General features: G+C 29.5%; 1 protein-coding gene across 1 annotated transcript in view; it reads right to left on the minus strand.

Moving 5' to 3' along the window:
* Positions 1-22,562, minus strand: part of LOC142328356 (O-acyltransferase like protein-like) — an 82,464-nt gene that overhangs the window by 15,878 nt on the left and 44,024 nt on the right. The window contains exons 7-11 of the mRNA XM_075372064.1: positions 19,100-19,273; positions 17,108-17,201; positions 7,563-7,691; positions 5,651-5,816; positions 2,425-2,504 (exon numbers count right to left, since the gene is read on the minus strand). Of these exons, the coding sequence (XP_075228179.1) occupies positions 2,425-2,504; positions 5,651-5,816; positions 7,563-7,691; positions 17,108-17,201; positions 19,100-19,273 (643 nt within the window). The remainder of the gene's footprint in view (positions 1-2,424; positions 2,505-5,650; positions 5,817-7,562; positions 7,692-17,107; positions 17,202-19,099; positions 19,274-22,562) is intronic.

The raw sequence follows: 22,562 nt of genomic DNA on the forward strand, positions 1-22,562 counted from the left end.
AAAAAATACAGATTTAGTAATTAAATTATTCCATATATATGCTTTAACCTTATGATATCCAGATATTGACCTGTTGGGCTATTTTAAATATAACAGTACTACATAAATCATCAATGAAAGATTATTGTTCTGTTGATAGTCTATATACAACAAATTAGTTTTTTTTTTAGTTTGCAAATTATAGCTGGTAGTAGATTTTTAATCTTCAATATTTTTGAAATTATTTATTTGATCAAATTTTTACTTATTAAAAAATTTATTAAGCATTTTATTTTTAACAAAATGACACATCATTTGTAAAAATCCATTGACGAACAATCAAGTTACTGCAGACAATTAACCCGGCAGTATGCTTGCCCACCATAATGCAAGGTGATAATTTTTATTAATTTACTATTATTATTAATAATTTTTATTACATTTAGTGGAGGAAATAAAAACACAAAAAATTATCAGCTTGCATCACGGTGTGCAAGGAGACTGTCTGCAATAACTCAATTATTTGTAAACAGATTTTTACAAATGGGATGTTGTCATTTTGTTCTAAATAAAATGCTTAATAAATTTTGTTGAAGTAAAAATTTGATCAAATAAATAATTACCAAAGATATTGAAGGTTATTAAGATGGCCACCACTTTGAAATTTTTGAAGTGACTCTTCAACATTTTTTATTTTGTAGAACAAGACACTAGTCTTAGAACTGCCAAATTTAATTAAAGTAGGTTAACCCATTTCTGAGCAATAATTTTGCAAAGTGATGTCCAGAAGGAAAACAAAGCAAAATAGGACTCCTGAAGCAAAAGCAAAATTGGTATTCCTGAATTTTTTCAAACTTTTACATTAAAAAATAATTATTAATGGAGATTTTAATAAATGTTCTCTTTCATGCAAATAAATGCTTGACATTTTTAATGCACCGCACTCTGAAAAATCTGATAGCAAAAGGGTTAGATGAACTCATAATATCAATTTAATACTGTATGTTACAAAATATTTTATGAATATAGAGTCAATATTTTGCTTATAAAACAAAACTTGAAAATCCATAGTAATTGTGATTAGTACTGGCAGGAATGTGATAATTTAGATACATAATAATGATAAGCAACTCTATCAAAAGTGGAATACAATACTAGTATGAAGCGCAAGATGATCCATCAATATTACAAAAGGATGACAAATCATACACAAGAAATTAATATGCAATTTATAAAGCCATTCACAGATTTATGACTTACGCAACTTACATCTGTTAGCGATTTTTTTTTCATAGATAATAAATATTTTTCCTAAATATTGCAATCGACCAAGAAGGAATTTGTAGAGTTCAATGTGGCAAAGCATATGTTTATTACATATGCTTTTATTACATACTATGTTTATTCAAGTAACAGAAATTTGCTCCTGCAGCAGATGTTGATGAAAACTTCCACTCCATTAATTCTGGAAAAGTTACATCCTTAAGTAAACAGAAAATATTGCACAAGCCTAGGTTATAATGGAGAGATGCAAGACTGAAAAATGGATATAATGTCTAAAATAATATGAAAACTTTAGAAACAAGGTTAAGAAAGAGCGTAACAAACCTTGTGAAAAATTGCAAAAAGATCAACTTGAATTGGAATGTAAAGTAGATGTCAAAGAATTATTGGATTGTGGGTCAAATAAACTTTCTGATGAAGAGCTTTTTGAATTTGAAGTAAAGCATACTGAACACGAAAAAAGGAAGTACAAAAAGGAAAAATGAAAATAATAATAATCTTTATTTCAAAAAATGTAAATAGAAAAATAATCATAAAAGACTAAGGAGTAGGCTTAATGTTTTTCTATGCTAAGTAAACCTTGTTTAGTTTTGAAAAAATGGATCAGTGGTGTAGGAAGGAAGATTAGATTCTTGAATTGTGATCATCTAATTTAACATGCTATATACTGCTATTATAAAAAATTTACAAAGATAAAATGAAACTAACAGTGTAAATGAAAGTGATACTAACACGTCTTCCTAATATATATTCTTCCTAATATCCTACCAGCCTCAACCATAATTTAGTTAAAGAACTTAAGATTACCTAAGTCTTTCAATAACAATGTCAGTTTTTTAATCATAACCAGATTGATTATGATTTTTTTTTAAATTATAATTTTTTTTTTAAATTATAAACATCATTTTTTTGTGTTTTATATAACTAGTTTGACAAAACTATTCCCTATTTCTTTCAATCCTGGCCAATCTTTTTAATTTTTAAATATTTACATTTTCAGTAATCTCCTAGTAACAAATTAAAATAACTTAAGGAATTGAAAATATGACCTACTAAGCAAAATATTTTTACAAGATTCTGCCATAAACTTCTCTTACCTTATAACTTGTTACATCTAATACGCAAGAAAAAACTATAAGTTGCATAATTAAAAGAACTTACGATAAAGAAGTGATTAATAATATTACACCGACACAGTAGAATTGACTATCATCCGCCAAATACCAACTCCATGTCATACACTAACAAAACAAAGAATCAGAAACAAATATAAATTTCAATACTTGTAGTAAATAAAATATACTGACAAAATAATGATTATAACTGACTATCAATTTATAGAGAAATTGATATACACAGATATACAATTCCATTTACAGAATAGCAACTAGCTAAACCAATGCACACAGATTATCATTAGTAACAGAAAGATCCTCTTGAGAATTTATGAAGTGATTAACATCACAAAATACAGTATCAAAAGGCTTAAGGGCAATACATTTAATGTAAAACTTTTTTAATGAAATAATTTTTCATACAATTAATGTATAAATGTTTCATATAATTACACAAGCTTGTGATTGAAAATATAACACGTAAATTTTGTAATGTAACAAAAATATCTTGCCTGATCGGGTTTCAAATGCAGAACCCTCCAGATGTAAGCCCCAAGGTGCTACCACTCCACCTTACAGGTTGGCAGATATAATTATTTTTTAATCTATATGACTTTATGTGCACTTAAGGATATTTAAATTCTTTGATAATTTAGTATATTACATCATTAAACAAGTAACATAATTTTAATATCTTTTTATATAATTGTGTACTGTACCGATATATAATAAAATAATTAAAACACAAATAGTTGTAAGTTTCTACAATTTTTCTTTAATTATTAAGAGTTTAATAAAGTAATGCATAATAAAAAGAAGGTAATAACTTTTTTGAAAAACACAACAATATGTTTGGAATATAAAGTACAAGGTTTTCAGTGAAGATCAAACAGAAAAGGTGGAAGCAATGAATTGTAAAGAAACTGAATAAGATATTCTAACAGGATGCTGATAATTCTTCTTAACTGACCTGCTACATGCAAAAAATTAAATTATAATGCAAGGCCTGATTTTGCTTTTCTACATTGAAATTAAAGTAATATGTATCACTGAAGCAAAATGGGGTTTTTGCCTGCTTAAACAGAATAATATTATCACATTACATAAAACTTAACTCTTTTTTTAGGATATAATCAAAACAGTATATTCAAATTAAACCTTAAAAAGTTATCTAAGCTAAACTAATTTAGAAAAGATGCTTATTTTCTGATTATTATATACACATCTGATTATTCAGCTCTGTAGGTTCTAGCTGCTCTTTCATAGTATGATTTTTTTTTTAAATGTTTGCATACCCATTTTCGCACCTTTATTAACCTTTCAGTGTGTTGCCAGCCAGCTATGTGTGCCACTATCATTACATGTTATATGCACAATAGCTATTTTTTGTTATATTATTCACCCACATTTATTCAAAATTATGTCATATACATAAATTCTTAAAAATAATCAACTGAATTTTACTCTGATCTATATTTTTATTAATGTTAACCTTGTTTTTAGACATAATTTAGTTTACATAACAAAACTTATGTGATCATTTCAAGCAGATTAGAAAATACTTCTATAGGTTACAATATTTAAGAATTACTGTAATAAATAAGAATTATAGATTTAAACTAATCTCAATCATACAAATATTTATGTATTCTAAATCTGCATTTTTAGAACAATGTTACAGAGATTTTTTAAGAATATTTTAATTGTAAATATTGATGTTTATAGCAGGAAAGATATGATTCATTACATAAACAAGTATACATTGAAAAATTTCAGTGTATATTTCATTAATCCCCAATTAAAAAAATCTTCAAAGATTACCATCACAAATTTGAAAAAATTGTTTTTAACACTTTTTTATCTGTCTAAAATCAATTACCAAAATAAAATACTTGCCACAGATTCTAAATATAAATATAGCATTCAACAAAATTTCAGTGATCTTTAAATTGAAACTACTTCGAAAACATAAAATGTCGATATGAAACTTTATTTTTAGAAGGAATATTTTTAATTTTATACAAGAATTTTTTTTCAGTTTTATTGTACATATATTAATAGAATGAGAGAAGTGGGAAGGAAAATGTCTGTAAATTTTTATCACAACTTCCAACTGAGCCAGCCTGAGATGGCCAATCATTACTCTATTCATTTCATTCATTCGCTTTTTCTCCCTCTTATAGTAATTTTCTAAGTCATTCTTTTTAAAATGTTTTCCAACAAACATTCCTCAACATTATTCTATAATCTTTATTTGTTATGATTTCTGTTATAAATAAAAAAATATAATCAAATACATTAAATTAGATATATAATATATTTATTTTTTTTTTAATTTAATAAATAATTCACTAAATACACAATGCTGCCTTAAAAAATGAAGTAATACACATTCATGTTATACAAACAAACAGTGAATATTTTCTGAATATTTATAACAAACTCTGACAAAAATGTTTTAAAAAACAAGCAGTTCTGCACAAAAAAATGGGTTAAATTTTCATTATTTTATTTTCTCTCCTTATGAAAAAAATTATCAACTCATTTAATTTAAAATTTTACAAAAAAACTCAGTCAATACAATGCATTCACTATTTTGCTGTCAGAAATGGGATGATTTGCAGAGTACAATGCACTACATACATTCAATTAACCAGTAGACTGTAGATATAAGCATCTAGTTTCAAATCGATCACCACTTTGACTCACTGCATACATGTATGAAAAATACACCACTATGCAGTTAACATAAACCTTAGATAAAAAAAAAAATATCCAGTCATCAGACGCTAAAAGGAAGTAACAATATCTTAATATGCCGAACAATGTTAACAATAGATACCACAGATAAAGAAGCATTAATATTCCAAACATGCAGCATCATAATTAACCATCATTCTAACTTAGCCTGCTAGTTTTTTTGACCTTAAATTGAGCATAATTCAAGAACGATTCAACCAATCTCCATCAAATTTTCACATTTACAACTTCAGATACACTACTACAGCATACCTAAATTTCAATTAAATTGATCCAGTAGTTTTGGAGATTTTCAAGCCACAAAATTTTAAACATAGGCCTATAAATAAATATATAAGTAAACCACACTTTAAGTGAATGATATTTTTGTACTTCTCTACCTCAAAATATAAAGAAAGTTCATTTTCACCCCCTCCCCATTACCACCAAGCAACTGAAATTAATACTGTACTTTTCTTCAAAAAGTTGGCAAAATATGACTGACTATATTGTACATATTCACAAATATTTACCCTTTCAGATAATGGATAGAAAGTATTTATATACAGAATATTTCTCCACCAATAATTTTCACAATTTTCATAATCTGAAGTTGGAAATTCAAGAGGAGAATGGTCTCTATAATGTTTCATAGAGATTTCAACTACCCAAAGCACAATCAAATAGGGCGGTGTTAATCTATAACAAAAATCAAGAAACAGGTTTCCATTTACAAATAAATACAATAATTAAAACAATTTGATCACTTTGTATAATTTATAAGCAGGAAAACTGCTAGAATAATTTTTTATTTACAAGGGCTATCCAGAAAGTAACTTACGTTTTGAAATAAAAACCAACCAAAAAAGAAAGAAATTTTATTATATACATTTGAAAGGGACAATCTTAAACTATTTTTCTACATAGTTGCCACTGAAATTGAGGCAAAACAATGCACAAGCTTTTCAATTCCTTCTCTATAGAAATCTGCTGCCTTAGATTTTTGGCAACCATCTTGCATAAAACTTGTGATAACTAAACTTCCCCGATACAATTTCATGCAGTAAACTTCGTGAATTTTAAGGGAAATGAAGTGAGAGTTCTATAATCATAATGCAGTGGGGATTTTCAGAAATTTTATCATTGATTTTCATCAGTCACAAGGCTAGGCCGACCACTGCGGTCCTCATCATGAACACTGGTGCAGCCATTTTTAAATTGAATGCACCAGTGCCTCACTCCACCTTCACTCATTATTCCATCTCCGTACACCTCACAGAGTTGCCAATAAATTTCAATTGGTTTGAGGTTTTTTGCCAGTAAAAATCTATCACTGAACGCACCTCACACCTCGCAGGATTTTCTATTGAAGCGCACATTTCAATAATTCACAACTAAGTAGAAAAATCACAATCCATATTCTATGACAGCTTGATGCTTACTGTATGTAGAAACATTTTGATGTCAACATAGCAGCGCTATCCCCACCCATCACCACGCTAGGCACAAATGTAAGTTACTTTCTGGACCGCCCTCATATTTTTACATTAAATATGACGTTTTGAAGTTGTTGATATGGTATCAGGTCACTTTCTTTATTTCCTTATACAACATTAAGATTTATATTAATTTTTACTCATTTTAAAAGTAAACATTTTCATGTGCAGCATTAAATATATATTTTTGAGTAACCATAATGAGAATTATTCACTTTGTTTCTTTGTACAAAATAATATTATGCACAGTATGTATCTTTTGTTTATATTAAAGTTTAAATATAAAACAAAAGGCATTAATAAAATTTTATAAAATTAAGGATTAATAAAATTAGAGAAGATAGCCACTGTAACATTTGGGAAGAATGTTTTACAGATACTGTAAAAATAAGTCATTTGTTTAAAAACAAATGATGAAAAACATTTATAAACAACACTATATATTTATGTCCGCATAAATGACTTAATTAAGGGCAAGAGTCAGTAGCGAGCAACTTACAGGCCATCCTTTAACTTTCAAAAACAAAAGTTGGTAGAACGTGTTCATAACTTTTTGGCTAAAGATTGAATTGAGTTTTAGGTGATAGTAGAAATGACAGGGATTAATAAAGAGAGAGAGAGAAAGGCTTTAGTTAAAAATTTCTAAAGAAAACTGCGTATACACATTTTGTTCCTTATGTTGCTGAATTCATTAAAATAATCAATGTCAATACAAATCTTTTAAAAAAGATTGTAACAGATGATGAATTTTGGTCCTTCATGTACAAACTAAACATCACAAGTGTAAATTGGCTTAATTTAAAGAAACCAGCAGCTTAGAAAATGAGATTGCAAAAAGGTACATAATTATTTTATGAAATAAATAATTTATTCCATTTGGTATTTATTACATTAAAAATATCTCATATTATAATCTACTTTTATTGGTATTGTCAAAAATAAAAAATACCTGAAAAACCGGTAAACAATCATGGAAAAAAATTGAGCAAACCGTCCTTTAAAATCATCATTTTTAATGAGATGTTCCTTCATATATTTTGAGCAAGTACGATAATAAAGAAAAGACACAAGGAGTCCACTGCAAAGGAAACAAGAAAACTACAATTACAAAAAATTAAAATTAAAAAAATAATCACTATATTAAATGGTATTTTATTTTTTTTCCCTCTGAGCAATATTTTTAATACATTAAAGGTCCTTTGGGGAAGATGATAAATTACCCTGACGGGTAGATCTATTCTTTTATCACCTATCCCCTTTTCCTTATCATTGATCCTTTCTTCTCCATTTTTATTTTGTGGTTGCAGACTGGAATATATAGTTCTTCATGATGAGGGTATTAGGACCTTAAGAGCTACCAAGAATCTTGGTAACTGATAGGGAATGTCTGAGGTTGTCTGATTTAGAGACACCATTTTTAGTCACGACAAGGCTGAACAATGGGTTGAAGTGCCCATTGGGTAAAGCCCAGCTCCTACCTCTCTCTCAACAGTAAAATTTATTACAAAAAAAAATTTATTAAAGAAAAGTTTACACCATACTTGGTCTTTTGTAACAAACACATACACTCACACAATTATTTTGTCAATTAGTATACTGAAGGGGTAAGCTCATATTCAAAGTTGTTAATCCATCAACTAGTTGTAAAATCAAAAAGTACCAGTGTAGTGCTGCAGATGGATCCAGTACAGTAACATTTTGTTTAGGTAATAAAAAGATAGAATGCTGAATCCACAGAGGGTTAAGTTTGAAGAAGCTTACCAGCTTGTTCAGGACCTGAATAATTTCTATTAGCTTTACTTTGTATTTTTAAATAATTTGATATCCTAGGCTAAAAGTAATTTAGTTATACCTATGGTGTGTGATGTAACCTGACAAGCATTACAAATCATTAATAAAAATGGCATAACCATACTCAAGAATAACATGCAACCCTTACAGATTTTCCATGGAAAATGAGGAGGGAACTGTTTCCTGCTGTTTTCTTCTCTTGAGTTAAATACATTTTTACATCAGCATCCCAACTCATTTAAATGCAGGCAATATTAAGCCCTACAACTGAAAATTCACTCTTTATAACAAAAACTGGTGTTTATAACAATAACTATATATTCATAATTTTGGATTTGTCGACCCGTGAATTAAACAAGTTATCCATACCAAGCCATTTAACCACCACTTTATCACCCTTGCAGCATACGATTTTAACTATCAGGTTTTTATCCCGGAATTTTTTTTACAATTCATATTCGTAAAACCTGCCCAATATTGGTTTACCTAATCTATCGGATTCATAAGTGTACAGTCTACTGAAAAAGAGAACCGTTTGATGTTGGAGTTGGCCAATGTGAAGGATGATGTACGATGCAAACACTCTGCTTACACCAAATTGCTCAAGAGCATTAAAGATGTGTTGAAAATAAAAACAAATACAATAACCACCAACACCAACAATCATCTTCACCAGTAGATTTATTGAAAGACTTACAATTATCAACAACAGATGATTATGATTAAAAATGGATTAGGAAGATGATGCGGATATTTATACCAATGATGAGAAGGGCTTGGACAACACTGACCAACATGAAAAGTCAATTAGAGAATTACCACCAATTACCTGGTCGAATACACGACCAGTCTGAGCGAGCTGTTTGTCAATCTGGAAAGACTGAATCAAGGGACAGACAATTTAAGGGGTGAATTTAATAAGTTTCTCAATAAAACCCGTTTACCAATAATTGAAAATTACATAGACATTGCTGGGTCAATCCATTTGAAGTGTCCCAAAACATAAACTGGTTGCTTGACCAATTCAAAAGAAATTAAAACTTACCCACTTGTTTCCTATGTCTCAGGACCTTAAAACTATTTTTTTTTTTTTTTTTTTAAATTTAAGCTGTTTTACCTGTGGTGGCCATTTTTGTTATGGTGCACACACCTATTTTTGTGATTGCAAGGGTTAACGGAAAAATCATAACTAAAAAAAAACTATTGGTCAAGGAAGGATGAAACAAAAAGCAATTTATTCATATTTTCTCAAGGTAAAAGATTGGTCCAGTGGTTTATTTACCTATCTCTCTTTTTTCTATGAGAAAATTACAAATAAAATATAATAACGAAATATAATATAATGGGCGAGCTCTTCCCCTGGGGGATGAACTACTCCCCGTGGGGGGGGGGGGCAGCTGAAACTCCACCGCTTTTTACTGATGCAGAACTGGAGGCGGCGATCACACAAATACTGTGGCATGTTGGGTTTTGAATTAACACAATTCCTGGCTGGTCATGGGGGATTCAGGTCGTATTTAGATTCAGGCTCAACCAGTCTGAAAATTGCATTGTGTGCAAAGTAGAAGAGACCCCCACCATGTATTCCTTCTGTGCCCATGATTCGCCATGGAGCGTAGAGAGATACTGAGCAACCTGAGATGTGAGCATATGTTTTGCCCTGAGGAAACCCTACGAATCCTACTACAAGGTGAGGCACAGTGAAAGACTGTGGAAAGATTCATCAGGATGGTCACAAGGAAGCTGCATTTATATGAGAAGTCTTGCAGAGGAGAATGGCACTGGAGGGCAACGGGGCGGTCAGGTTCTCGGCTGAGTACCTAGGAGGTCCCGATACATATGGGGGTCATTGCCCAGGTGCAATGAGGCTGGGACACTCTGCTCACATGTCTGATGGTGGTCACTTGTAAGTGATGTGGCTGATTGTAGTACTACTGTGACTGTATAAGATTTCTTGACTGCTGTGTGGTGCTTGTTGCGTAGATGTTGTGGTTGTGAGAAGCTATATTCTGTTGCTTACATGGGTCTTGTGCGATATGTTGTTGTCAGTGTATTTATCAGATGTGTTGTATATGTTGATACCAGTGTGTTATTGTGTGTGATTTTTTTTTGGTTTGTTATGACTGTGTGAGTGAGCGATTCCCCCTTCCTGATGAAATGCTTTAATAACGACAGTACCAGGAAGAGAGAAGCCAGGGGTGAAGGTTTAGTCGGTAATGCGCAGGTGTACATATGCTCTTGGTTATAATTGGTGGAACCTGTTACATGAGCCCGACACTGCTTAGGTGGCTATAAATGGGGTTCCTCCACCTCTTTAACAAAAAAAAACCAATGCCAGTAATCTAATACAATTTTGATTCAAAAATGCTCGTAAAACTTACCCAAACTGAGATTTCAATGAGTAGCCTACATCTTTTTTCAAAAATTCATTTTTATTTTTATATTGGTTTATTTTTGTAAACATTATCGAAGAAAAAAAAATTGTAGCAAAATTATAATTATACTTCAATGAAATAGCCTGTTTAATACTGATGGCCTTTGATATGTGCTTAATTCTGATGGAAGTGATACACCCAAAATGCTACATGTAGCACCCAATTGTTCAATATTGAGATGTGGGGCAATGTATTGCTCTTGGTCTTTGCATTCATATAGTTCTTTGTTCTGCTGAGAATAAATACTTTTGAAACAGTTAACACAAAGAGACTTTCCAGGAACTAATTTAAATTTGGAAAAATGTGTTCTTTAGGAGCTTGCTCTAATGTTATTTGTCTTAAGTTTCTCTTAACTGTTTTTTTTTATTAGTTCCTAAAAGGTCACAACAGAACTGTCCATACAGGTGACTGAAACCTTTTTTTTCATGATATTTGCAAACACTAGTGACAACTGAATTACTACGTAAAAAAATAAGTTGTTGGTTTGCATCACTAAATTCACAAATTTTTATGAGTTCTTTTGGCACTGTTTTATGACATTCTTCATTCACATAAATCACTATGGAACATTGTTCTTCCATTGTTTTATATAAAATTACTGATTTAATAATTTAAAAATTTTAATTTAACAATGATTTAAAAACTGGTTTAACTGGTTTAGACTGATTTAAACACCGGTTTTAATTACTGATTTAAAAATTTAACTGATTTTATAATTTACAAATGTATTATTAAGTAAAACTTATTTATTTAATAAACCATTCCAAATAGAAGATCAAATTTGAAACATTCGGTAAAGATGTGAACAGGTCACTGACTAATGTCAAACTGATCAGTCTACAACTGCAAAGCTAAATGATGCAACAAGCATAAATGAGCATGTTACAACATAAATTTTCCTGATGACTGGAAATGACTTCAAGCGCCTGTAATAACATGAACACTGCAGTTGGATGATTCAAACAAGTCTATTTCAACTATAGTAATAAGTATAAAAACATTAAAAGTGCCAAAAAGACAAGAACCCCCCTGGAGCACTTATTTAGCGATTCAAATGGTATCACTTTTAACAGGTTTTTCATGACATTTGAGAAGTTATAACCTTTTTATTAGTACAATACACAAGAAACTTTTTTATTTGCCATAAGCACCTACAAAAACACTGTTAAGTTGTGCAAGTTTGAGATTTTTATCACCAACCCCATCAGTTATTTGAAGCCAAAATTTGAATTTTTTTAAAAAGATTTGATTTTGGGTGCTTCTATATTGATGTACCCTTGGAATGCTGTTGCCATTTGCAGAAACTTGTTGAAATTTGCAGAAACAAGACGAACCAAATCTGCATCCGGTGCTTAGAGAACCAGTAGAATTGAATAATATAATTAAATCAAATAAGATGTTGCATATAGGTTTCTACACGTGAGATCTGTTCAGATGTCAGAGCATGCCACAGTATTTTTATTCTGCTATTCTTCTATTTGGTCAATACAAGCAACATCAAAAGAGAAGAAGCCACATTTGGTGATACAGGCATTCCAAATGGCCAGAGCTGACAACGCCACAAAGATATAACAAAATTTTATAATTGCAATTTGTGGGATATCAAACCCACTTTCAATTTGGAACGTTATACGAGAAAGGATTTTAAAGGTAACGATAGCAAAATGTACAGAACGTTTAAAGATTTTCAAGAATACTACTATGGTAGGTGAAGTCCAGAACCGGCCTATATGTTATTTGGAATTCTTAAAGGACCATTCTGATTTTTGTGATAGATTGCACTCATTAGAAATAATCTGTAAAATCTGGAACAATAGGCTGAAAGTAGAAATTCAAACTGACAGCAATATTCCTACAAATACTATGGTGTATTGCGTGGTCATATAAAAATATTATTAAAATTCACGCCATTCACTAAAGATATGAATACAAAGAATTGAAAAAAAAAAAACACGATGTAAGTTACTTATTTTTTTCATGACCTGCTGCATTTGTGACGCGGTAACCTAGCTATGCTTTTGATGATATTATAAAACTTGAAAGGAGACTTCTAAGTATATGCATTAGAGAATTACTATTATAGCACTTTGCCCCAAACTTATCAAGGCTCACTCTCTTGGTTTCCATCACTAGTTTGGTGAACTGATTGAAAGCTTAATAATAACCTTCTTTGAGAAAGTACAGCAATCTATCCACGTATCAAAACACTTTGTTGATTGCGGTCAGTATTTCAGGAAAAAATTCTGATAGCATACCCATTCTTTTACTGGCAAACAAACATTTGTCTATTACAGTGTAATAAACGTTGTCGTGAAATAGGTACGTTTCATCCATGTATGTGTTTACAATCTCCTGTATGTCTACGTTCAACGATATATTAAGGTGAAATACATGTTTAGAGTAACTGCCAATTAACACCCCGTATTAACGTCAAACATGTAAATCATGCAGTAGTATTAAAACTACTTCACCCAAAGGTCATTGGTAGATGCTGTTTATCATTTATATTTGTTGAGTAAAAACACCAGCAGTCAGTCAATATGTACGCTTTTTCATAATTGTCGAAATTCTTGTTTAGTTGCAAGACTAGGTTTTCATTGATGATAAAAAGAACTTGATTGATGATTATGAATTGTATTGTAATTAAAGATTCAAAACTGCATAAATCAGGATCGTATTCAGCATCCTTTGCAGTCACAGGTGTAAACGCTGTACTGGTTGAAGCAGCCATTCCATATAGACTTTGTATAGCTACAATGTCATCGTTATCCAATTCTGGTTTTGTAGAATAATATGGGGATACATGATTGATTTCTTTTTGCTTGAATGTTCAAGACCTAAGGCGTGTCCTGTTTCGTGGAATAAGAACTGAATACAGACTGATTTTATCACGTTCGGCATTTAAACTGTAATCCTACTGTTCTTCAGAGTCAATGTGGATTTCGATTAAGGAATTATTTTGATCGGGGTAAAATGCATGAGTTAATATTAAACCTTCACCATCAAATTTCACCAGACATAGTGATGGTTTCCTCCTTTCATTCTTGTGGCTACCTTGTTTATTCGATATCAACTAAAACAACTTTCACATGATCTTCAGCCTTGTAAGTTTTAACATATTCATCCACATTGCAAACATTTTGAGGATTTTTGCTTTAAATTTCTGCTCCACAATTCCAACTTTCTACAAAAAGCTTTATCTTTATCACTCGTATCCAACATATGTGCTCCTTGGAATTGAAGATTCAAAGTATTTAATATCTCGAATATGTCAACCAAGTAGCTCAATTCCATCACAAATAAACCATCTTGAAACTTCTCGGCTTCCAATTGGTTTTCCTCTTCTAGAAAAATGGCGATTTCATCTTTTAATCATAAGAATGTTGCAAAACTTTCCCACGCGATAACCATCTTGCCTCGCAATAAAATAATAATTCTGAATGTACAGCACCCATGTTTTTACAAAGTGCAGAATGATTCTTGATTTAGGAGTCTCATTTTTACATAATTTACTACATTTACAACCGTCATTAGCACAATATTCAGACCAGGACCCATTTTTTTGAAAGGCAGAACTTCTCTATGGATAATACAATGTGTCCATCACACTGTGGAGATTTTTGTATACAAATGCTTGTATACTTAGGAATATTCCAGACATTGAATAAGCACCATCAGTGCATATTCAGACACAATTTTTCCACTCTATGTTTGCCTCGTTCATAAAATCATTTAACATAGCAAATAACGTGAGTGCTGTTTCTTTGAGTTCTATTGGTTTGCAGAAAAGTAGTCTTTCTACTGCATCACAAAATCAAACATAAACAATAAAATTAGCATCTTTATTGCAATCTGTTGCCACAAGCAGAATTAAAAAAAAATTGTCACACAACTTCCTCAAAAGCTGATGCAGTACATCTTCATTTATTCAACGGGTAACTGTATCATTTGATAGAGGTATGGACTGCAATTGTTTGGCAAAATTATCTTCAAACATAGTTTCTACAATCTCAATTGCAGCTGGCAAAATAAGCTCTTCACCAATGGTGTGAGGCTTTTTATATCTGGCTATTTTATATCAAACTTTCTAACAGGCAACTAAAGTTTTTTTTCAATCACAGACAAAGTTTTTTAAAACTGATGTTTGCTTTACACATGATTTTAAATTTAATTCAAAGAATTCTTGGGGTTTGTTAACGTATTCACTATGAAGCATTTCCAAATGTCATTTAAGTTTAATAGGTTCCATGCTATCTGCTGCCAAAATTTTTGAGCAAATGACACATAGAGGCCTTTCTTCTTTATTTACTTCAGTACTCGTAAACCCAAAATTTAAGTATTCTTAAGAATACTTTCTTGATTTTATTTTCGGAACCATGCTCGTCAAATGTAAATACGTGATCACGACTTAAAACACTTAAAAATTTATCCACGATTCTGTATAAATCTATTACTGTGAATATTTAATACTGTAAATTGCAATAAACATACAAATTACAATAGATAATGATAAATTTGATAGCGATAGAAAGATCAAATCGACTGAGACTGGCTGGAATTGAACGAGGTGCAGCATTTGAACATGTTTGCGCAGACATTCCAGAGTGTTTGAGACAAATCGGGATGTCTCGTGAAGCTATAAGAATGTCCGATATGGTGGATGTAAGACAGAGAGCAATAGAGAGGCACTGATTCTGTTTTTTCAATGCAGCAGATTGATGTTGTCAAATATCAATAAATTTACTTATTCTTGGTAATTTGTAAAGTTTGTAATTAAGGTTGTAGTACCGCTTTAGCATCAAAATATATTATTATTGTATACATTATTGTTATTGTATGAGATGGGGGGGGATAAATTATGATTGAAAATGGGTCGCAAATATTGAAGGTTGAGAAATACTGCCTTAGGTATAGTTTATAAAAAATTAAATAAATTTGGAAGTTTTTTCCATAATTTCAAGCAGAATAAAGAATCTATATTAATATTTATAAGAGGTGGACATTGAACCATTAAATGGGTTGAATTTAGATAAACTGCTAAATTAATTCATGATATTTGTCCAGATGTTATATGCACACCTTTATTTATTTACAAAAATAGCATCTGTGCATCAAACACACACATTAATTAAAATATATTATTATATATATCAGTAAAATCAGTTAAGGCAATTATTTGTTGAAAATTTGATGGTATTTTATTTTGACATTTTATATATTAATTTTCACATCATTAGTTTCAATCCAAGACACGATTTGATTCCAAGAGACATTTATCATCTAAGAGCGATTTGAAGTCAAATCTATTACATAAATGTTTTAAATAAATTGTGTTCTTATTACTACCCAGTTAATGCCTTATTACATGAATAAACAGTACATATAACAAAAATAATTTTCATTAGTGTATCATAGTATTCTCAGCACCACATATGAGCCGTTCATCAAATTCTTAACTGTACTCTATGAATACACTTCTGAATGAGTGAGCCAAAAACTTATCTTATTTTTTCTTTCACAAAATTACAGCAAACACTTCATATAGTAAAATTTGGAAGAAATTTTAAGAGCAATTTTTTTTTTTTACTAGTTAAGAGTGTTGAATGGAAGCAATAATTATTTTGAACTTTTATAATTCCCACTTGTATAAAAGACATGAAACTTTATTGATATAATAACATATTATATCTTCTAAATGGCAATTTTGTACCTAATAAATTGTGCCTGCTACAATGTCTCCAAAATGAGCTACTTGAAAATAGGTTTTACTCCTTAGTAAAGTATAGTTTCCATTATAAAGCATTTGTACATAAGTAAATTGAGAAGAGGACAAATAATTTTGAAATGAGATATCATCATTATTATTCACTGTAACAATACTTTTTAAATATTAAAATTAGTTTTTAAAATAAATATTAAAAAATTAAATTAATTAATTTTTATATTAAAAATTAATTAGAAACTTTAATATCACTATACAAGCAGGATTCTTGACCAGTACAAGCAATGACACAGTCCATAACCAGTTGGCATCACATTTAACCACAAAATCCTTTTTTATGTAGTTATGCAGATGGCATTATTTTCTAAATCAACTATGAAATGTATCAAAGATAAATTAGTTATCAAAGATAACTAATTTATCTTCAAAGATTGATAGTTATATCAACATTTTTTATTGAAGAATCAATAGAATGAATCTGAAAGCATTTTTATAAACTCAAGAAAATGTAAAGAAATAGTAAACAAACAAATAAAATTTTCTTACCTCATAAAAAAAAATGTATCTACAGAAAATGTTCCACTAGTTAATGTATGAAATAAAAAGTCATCTTCTGCTTTATCACGATACGATTTATTATCTGAAATGTGAAAAATGCATAAATCTAGATAAATAAAATAATAATCAAAGTATAAAAATTAACATATTTAAACAGAAGAAGCAAGAAATTTAAAATGCCAACAAACTAAAAAATAAATCGTAGAAAGAACTACTTCTAGAATACGGACTAATAGAGCACTTGATAAATAAGGTGAAAAGATGTTAATGAATTAGCATCTGTTTTTAAAATTAACCTTTCCTTTTCCAGTATTTATCTCTTCCCAAAAACCGAGAAATGTTTCTAACATAAAAGTAATTGCATAAAAATTCATATTATCATTTTTGTTCAACATGTAGGCATATTTGTGTAAGCTTTTAAGATTCCCTTTTCCTTCTTACACAAGGTTACTTATTATTTTCTTTTTAAATAGCAACAATTAGCATACTGGAATTACAGGAAATAATTAGTTGACTGTACCTTTAAAATACTTGCTTGAAGAAAATAGCTATTGTTGACCACGTTTTCTAAATGTTTTCAAGAAATTCTAATCAAAATAACATGATTGAATTTGCTACTAATGAAGCATGTCATTTTAAGAAGATGAAATTATAACTTGTTAGAAACACCTTTTAATTTAATAAATCAGCAATGGAATAAAAATTAAAACTCATCATTTTGTTAATAGAAAATTTCCACTTATGTTTTTTAATGCACCTCTTAGATGTCAGTTTCACTACAGCATGTCATACAGCATATGGTATCTTCAACGTATGATTTTGTCATTTAACAAGAAGATTAGGATGAAAAGCAGAGAGATAAATTTTATTAGGTATATGTCTTGACATTTGTTGAGTACAAGCCCAAATATTCATATTATTTTACAACTTATAGTAATTTGAACAAATGACTACACTCCATGGTTAACTGCCTCAGTTACAGAAGCATCCATACAGCAAACACATTTTAAAAGCACTAAGAGAGTTTCTTGTTACACTACTTCATCAGATTTATCTCCTTCAAAGTAGTTTCTCTGCTGTTTTATAACACTCTAAGCATTTTTTCCCAGTATGAATGCATACTGGTTTCATGCAATACAATTGCATGTTGCAGGTCCTTAATCAGTAGTTGCAGGTCCTATAATGAATTTTTTTTATTCACTCCTATTGTATGGAAATAGTGTCCTTCCAGGCAGCCTTCCATCTTCATTAACAGAAAAAGTCTATGTGCAGAATCAGGTGACAGGAGTGCAAAAGTTACGTTATGAATCATAGAAAACTCTTGATTAAGAAGCACCAAACATGCAGGAACACTGAACTAGTGCAAGCTTGCAAGTTTTCTTATCTTACACTTTGTCTCTTCTGACCACTGCCTCTTTCAAATACCGCTTTACTTCCAAATAAAACATTATAGATTTTATGACCATGAGTAAGATATACTTATACTGAAAGACACTATATCCCTATAAAAAAGATACTCAGATTTTAGTTTCTGTAAAGATCTTGCCCAATTTGAAACAATATTTCATACATACAAACATATGTTTAAGAATCTTTATATCAATTATTTTTCTTCATACATCAGAAAGTCAATGTAAATACAAACCACAACAGGCTTACAAAATGAAAATTAAATAACATAAAGTGATGTAATAAAAGAAATAGAACTCATAAAAAAATCTACTACGCAACAATACTTATTCTATTATAAAAGTTTTGTTTCTTTTTAGGGAAATCTTATATATCTATCATGTATTTACAGAACAATTTATAACAAACTGATGCCAGTTTTTTGTAACGAGAAATGATGAAGGATATTACAAAAAAAAAAAAAAACAGGGCAATACAAAGTAACAGTCAAAATTTTGTGATAAAATATAAAATTTGGAAAATAATAGAGTAATTCAAGCAACACTGCTCATCATAAAAAAAATTTCTTACCTGCAACATGGAATATAACAAGACATGTATGAACCAATATCACCCACAGTATGCTCAACACACGTAAACCATGGATAGGTTTAAGAGTATCCTCACCCACTTCTAAACTGCATATTTTAGCAATATTTGCTGGTAATGAAAATGCAACTAACAAATCAGACACTAATCCTAAAACTAAAAAAAAAATGTAATATTTAAAATTAAAACAATAATAATTGATAGGAATATTTAGTGAACTGTTAAAATAACAGATCATTAAGATATCCACACAAAAGATAAAAAAAAAAAAAAACTAACTTACTAAGCTGGGCAACAAAATTGAACACAAAACAACAAATTATCAATAATTTAAAATTACTAGTACTAGAATCAATATATATTTACATTTCTTAAATTATACAAAAATATCAGCAGCATATAATTTAAATTTATTAATTTTTGACTAATCAATGAAAAAATCAGAGTTAAAAGAAAAAGTATTAAAAGAATTCTATCATATATATATCATCAAAGTCTATTTTTCTACATTATTTCTTTTAAAACTAATTTAACAAAAAAATATGCAATTAATACTTTTTATAAAAATGCAAAGAAGATTTTTGCCCTACTGTTTGACAAAGGTTAAGTTCCAAAATTTGTAGTTTTATGAAACAATTTGAAAAATGGCAAAAATAAATTAAATAAAGCAAAATATTTATTAGGATACTCAAAAATTGATTATATGAAATATTTGGAAACTTAAATAATATTTCTGTTAAAAAAAGAAAAAAGAAATGTTTATTGTTGAAATAATAAATGGAAAATAATAATTCTTGATGAAGTAAACTTCATATTTTAACATAATAATTGATATCATATAGAAGTTGTTTTATGGAAGTTAAAAATCTTTGAAATCATACCAATTCAAAAACGTATTCAAATTACACTTATCTAAAAAATGTTTCTGGGAAAACATTAAACTTCCACACTGGTTGCAAAACTTAAAACCAATAATTTTATTAATTATAACAAAACTATTTTTTGTAACAGAAATAATTTAAGAAAAAACTTTTTTTTTATTTAAAAAAACCTTCACCTTTTTTTAACAAGAATTTTTTATGTTATTGATTTTTTTCATTGTTTATTGTTTGTTTTTGGCTTGTTTTTTTTTTCAAAGCATTTAATATATTAGTATATTTTCTTATTACCTCAAAAACTTTCAGCTTTTGGGTTTTTATTTTGACATTGGGTTGGTATAAACACATTATAGTTGACTAAACAATGCTTTTATATAAAAAATAAGGTTTTAATTAGAAATAGAATATGATTATTTTGCAAAATATTAACAGCTCAAATGAGTGTTTTTTTTTTTCTTTAACACTGGTCAGGAGAGTAGAATGTATGTGTAACAAGAATCAAATTTTCATTTTTATAAATCAATTTGCTTTTAATTTAAATAGTAATCATTAAAAATGTCTCAACATGTCTCATTTTTATGTTACTTTACTATTAATTGCCACCATCTAGCATTATTTAATATTTTCACTACATCACAGTTGATAACTCAGCAGATTAGGGGACTGCGCTTTGTCTGTTGTCTATTACTGCCAATAGAAAGACAGCCTTTGTTCAGTGTGGTCTTATGTTTTTTAAATGCAGTATTTTTAAAACATCAAGTTTTTACCATAGACCTTGTAAAAATTCACTAGATAATTTTTGTTAAATTTGGGGATGTTTGGAATTCAAGACACAAGGTAGAAGATCTACAACAAAAGAAGTTAAAAGTTAATTTTTTTTTGGTTTAAAATTGGGATCAAATAAAAACTGAGCTCCCATGTTTTTGTTTAACCAGCAATGTTAACTACTTCATAGGATGAAAAAAAGCTTTACGCGATTTGGTGGCCCTATACTATACTGCGAGTCTATCAATCATTTTGATAATTACTACTTTTGTCTTATGAACCGAGACGGGTATTCAAAACACTGAACTTTGTAACTCCAGGTTGCAAGAATAGAATCTGTTGTATCTGTAGATCCTTCAGAAAAAGAAATGCTGCTTCTTCAGTGTTTTATAAAATACAGGGTTGATTTTGTGTAAGTTTTGAAATCAATGGATTAATGACTGACCAAACTAGCAATAATAAACCTGAAAAATCACATCTTTTCATTGATTTATCTAAATATAGCCTAAAAGCAGATATTCTTAACAGTGGAAACAAGAACCCATAACAGTTGCTAATTCAGTTTTGGTTGCCATTCTGAATGCAATTAATTACAGACAGTTTAATTTACAAGTCCATGGGGATTTGAAGGTCATAGGCTAAATTAAAGGATCTTCAACATTGGCTCACAAATACTGCTGGTTTTTTTTATGTTTATTGGATAGCAGAGGAACAACAGCATCTTATAAAAATAAGTCTGCCCGAAGAAAAATCTTTTTCATCCAGGTATCAAAATATCTCATACCTCTCTTGTTGAACCCCTAAGACTCTTTTCCCTTCACTTCACATCTAAATAGGATTGATGAGAAATTTTGTAAAGGCCATGGTTAAAAAAGAAGGCTTCATTCAGATATTTGTGATTTAAATTTAGTGACAAAAGTGATTTAATGGACAAAGTGGGTATTCATTTCAAGTGACAAAGTGGATATTAATGAACCTAATATAAGGAAGTGATCTGTAACTGCTTTTGAAGGAAACTCAACGAAAATGAATTAGCGGCATTGAAATCATTTGTGAAGATGATTTATAGCCAAAAAGGAAGAACATTACAAAAGCTTCTAGCAATTCATTAAAAGTTGAGTGTTGCTAAGAATGTATTACATTCACATAAGAATTTCTTTCCACGAAATCTTGGTGCAGTTAGCAATGAATAAGGAAAGAGAATCAACAAGACATTAGGAGCATCAAAACCTGATACCAAAACTAATAGTTTGTAAAAAAAAAATTTGTTTCCACAAAAAATGAAAAACTAAGAAAATGTTATTGTATTTTGGGTATACTACAATTATTTTATTTTATTTATTTTTTTACCTAGCCAACAAAGCTTTACTTAGTTGAATAAAATTATATTTTATAATAAATACAGAAGATATTTAATAGAACAAGGTTTCTGATTATTTTTGCCATTTTTTAATGGTGCAAACAAAATTTCTCATGAAAAGCACACATGTAACACATTTTCTGAGATTATTTTTAAATTTTCCACAGCAAAATAAATTAGAAACAGATAATTTTATTTATGTTATGTACAACAAATTTTCTTTTTTTTTAGAATAGATCAGTGTAAATCAGTGACTTATATAATCATCCATCACAGAGACTGTTTAAACTATGAATAAATAAATAAAAAACTACAAAACAAGCCATAGATTTGATAAAAATCCAATGTTATCCTAAAAATTGAGAGCCCAGCAATTAAGAATATTGAATCCCTTATGATGTAGATAGAATTAAATCAATTAATACATAAATAAATAAAAAAA

Source organism: Lycorma delicatula, chromosome 7, assembly GCF_047948215.1.
Source record: "Lycorma delicatula isolate Av1 chromosome 7, ASM4794821v1, whole genome shotgun sequence".
Lineage (NCBI taxonomy): Eukaryota > Metazoa > Arthropoda > Insecta > Hemiptera > Fulgoridae > Lycorma > Lycorma delicatula.